Source organism: Manacus vitellinus, unplaced genomic scaffold (assembly GCF_001715985.3).
Source record: "Manacus vitellinus isolate BGI_N305 unplaced genomic scaffold, ASM171598v3 scaffold_86_pilon, whole genome shotgun sequence".
Classification (NCBI taxonomy): Eukaryota; Metazoa; Chordata; class Aves; order Passeriformes; family Pipridae; genus Manacus; species Manacus vitellinus.
Genome location: NW_021940851.1, coordinates 1,438,551 through 1,441,625, shown reverse-complemented (window position 1 = coordinate 1,441,625; position 3,075 = coordinate 1,438,551). Strand labels below are relative to the sequence as shown.

Genomic DNA, 3,075 nt, shown 5'->3' with positions numbered 1-3,075 from the left:
TTGTGGTCCAGGGATCTGAGCAGCAGCTGGAGGAACAGGGAGCCATGGAAGAAAGCACAGCTGTAGTAATGCAAGAAACAGCAGCAGAGACACAGAACCCTGTCCCACAGAGCCCCTCAGAGGGCAGCCAGGCCCTGCTGGGCACTGAACAGCAAATCACCCCTGAGACCCTGACAAAGGCTGAGCTTGAGATCCAGGGATCTGAGCAGCAGCTGGAGGAACAGGGAGACCTGGAACAAAGCACGGGGGCAGACATGCAAGAAATAGTTGCAGGGACACAAAGCCCAGTCCCTGCCCCACAGAGCCCCTCAGAGGGCAGCCAGGCCCTGCTGGGCAGTGACCAGCAAACCACCCCTGAGATCCTGAGCGAGGCTGAGCTTGTGATGCAGGGATCTGAGCAGCAGCTGGAGAAACAGGGAGACCTGGAACAAAGCACAGCTGCAGAAACACAAGAAACAGCTGCAGGGATAGAGAGCCCAGTCCCTGTCCCACAGAGCCCCTCAGAGGGCAGCCAGGCCCCACAAGGCACTGACCAGCAAATCACCCCTGAGATCCTGAGCGAGGCTGAGTTTGTGATGCAGGGATCTGAGCAGCAGCTGGAGGAACAGCGAGACCTGGAACAAAGCACAGCTGCAGAAATGCAAGAAAGAGCAGCAGAGACACAGAGCCCAGTCCCTGCCCCACAGAGCCCCTCAGAGGGCAGCCAGGCCCTGCTGGGCCAGCAAACCACCCCTGAGATCCTGAGCGAGGCTGAGCTTGAGATCCAGGGATCTGGCCAGCAGCTGGAGGAACAGGGAGCCATGGAACAAAGCACGGGAGCAGAAACACAAGAATGAGCAGCAGGGACACATGGTTTTCAACCGTAAGAAATTAAAGGGAAAAAATTGGTGGCTTTTATCAGCCTTTCTTTCTCCAGCCCCCACTGGGAGTCACCTTTACAGTTCCCTTTTCCTTCTGAGTGCACTGAGACCAAATTCTACACTTCAAGACTTAAATCCACATTTAAAGACGTTACTTAACGCAAAGACAGGCAAAACCATCCAGGTTGGCAGGGATGCCAGAGGGGAAGGACGTGGTAGTGACAGCAGGAGTTTCACCACCAGCTCCTTTGTTTCAGCAACGAGGCAGCAAACCTGGTAAATCCAGAGCCCATGAACCCATGGAATTGTGTCAGTCAGATGGCTGAGGCACTTTATGGAGCCTTGTTCCCTTTGATACCTTCCCTGTGCTGTGCACTTTCGCTTCCCCTCTTTTCATCTCAGCCCAGCCCAGCTCTGTCTCTCCAGCATTATCCGTGACTGTGACCCCTCTGCAAGTCAGGATTTGGGAAGGAACCGCATTTTTCCTTCCTCAAAGCTTGTGCCTTCCCACTTGCTCTGATTTGGAAGCAAAACTCTTTTTTCCTGCTCAGCTGTGCTGTTCATTTTCACCGTGGATGGCTCAAACAGTGGACACTGGCACTTCAAACCAGTGCAAGGAATTGGAAAATTGGCGTGAAAATAAATCATCCAGAGCCACAATTAATCTGTCTTCTGCCACTCACTGGACTTGGAGCAGGTTCCTGGTAAATGATGCACGGGAAGTGTATGAAAACAGGAGGAAATTTGATTTTACTGCTTGTGTGATGTGATGCAGCCCTGAAAAGAAGTGATGCTTTTCCACCCGTGTGTGCACACACGCCTAAAGCACGTGAACCCTTAGTCCCACACTGATTCTTTGCACCCAGCTGTTGCTTTTTTTCCTGCTGTTGCTCATTTGAGCTTAAATGTTTGCAAAATAAACCGGATCACAGGAAACAAGAAAACAAGTTTAAAAAAAATCAAAAACCCACTGACAAAACTGCAAAAGAAAGTTTTTTTTCTCACAGCATAGTTTTTCTTTTACTAAATCTTTCGCCAGTAGATACGTTGATCCTAAGTACCTCTTTATGCCTTTTGAATCACATGTATTTATTAATTATTTATAATTTGAACCCCAGGTACAACAGACTAGTGCGATCAGAACTAGTTTCTATTGCAAATAGACTTAAGAACTAGGGGGTTTTACCCCAAAGAGACTAAACCCCGTGTGTTTAGTGGCACCTCTCACCCAGCTGGTCCCGGTATCCCCACAGGTGATTTTTGCCCTGTGGCAAATTTCATTCACTCGACCTGTGGCAGGTTTTGAAATGGATTCCAAGCTCCATTTACGTTATTCAGCAGTAATTTTTTTTTATGCTTTGTTTTTATTATGCCTTTTGAACCCTATGTACTACAGAGTGATGTGAGCAAAACTAGATGTCTATCTCAAAGAGACTAAAAGCCTAGTTTATCCCAGGAGAAAAAACCCTGGGGTTTTAGTGTATTTGGGATAAAAGACTAAACCCTGTGTGTTTAGTCTCACATATCACACAGCTGGGACCAGGTCGCGGCGTCTCCACAGGTGGTTTTTGTGCTGGTGCAGCCGTGTGGTGACTTTGATTCCTGGAGGACTGACCCCATGGAAGGGACCCCCACTGGATTGATTCCTGAAGGACTGACCCCATGGAAGGGACCCCCACTGGATCGATTCCGTAAGGACTGATCCTGTGGAAGGACTCAAGCAGGAGAAGTTCATGAAGAACTGTCTCCCATGGGAGGAACCCCATGCTGGACAGGGAAAGGACTCTTCGCCCTGAGCAAATGTTTGATGAAGTGACCATGAAACCCATTCCCTTTCCCGAAGCGATTTAGCTGGAATTTATTTATTTGTTATTTATTTATTGTGCATCTTGAACTCCATGTACAACTGGCCAGTGCAATAATACAAATTAGTTTTCTATCCCAAACAGACCAAAAAACTAGGGATAAAACACCTAGCTTTTTAGTCGGTTTGGGATAGAAGACTAAACCCTGTGTGTTTGGTCTCACCTCTCACTCCACCGGTCCCGGTATCTCCACAGGTGCTTTTCGCGCTGGTGCAGCCGTGTGGTGACTTTGACTCACCCGCCCACAGCACTTGGGGCTGGTTTCCGACCGGAGCTGCACTGCTGTTCCTGAGCAGCAGTTTATTGCCCCTTTCTTAGTCCGTGCCCGGCCGAAGGGCGCTGGCGGGAGC

At 49.4% G+C, this 3,075-nt stretch overlaps 1 protein-coding gene across 1 annotated transcript in view; it reads left to right on the top strand.

The window, feature by feature from the left end:
* Positions 1-254: 254 nt before the first annotated feature.
* LOC108641886 (trichohyalin-like) overlaps positions 255-3,075 on the top strand; it is a 9,186-nt gene continuing 6,365 nt past the window's right edge. The window contains exon 1 of the mRNA XM_029964951.1: positions 255-563. Coding sequence (XP_029820811.1) covers positions 255-563 — 309 coding nt within the window. The remainder of the gene's footprint in view (positions 564-3,075) is intronic.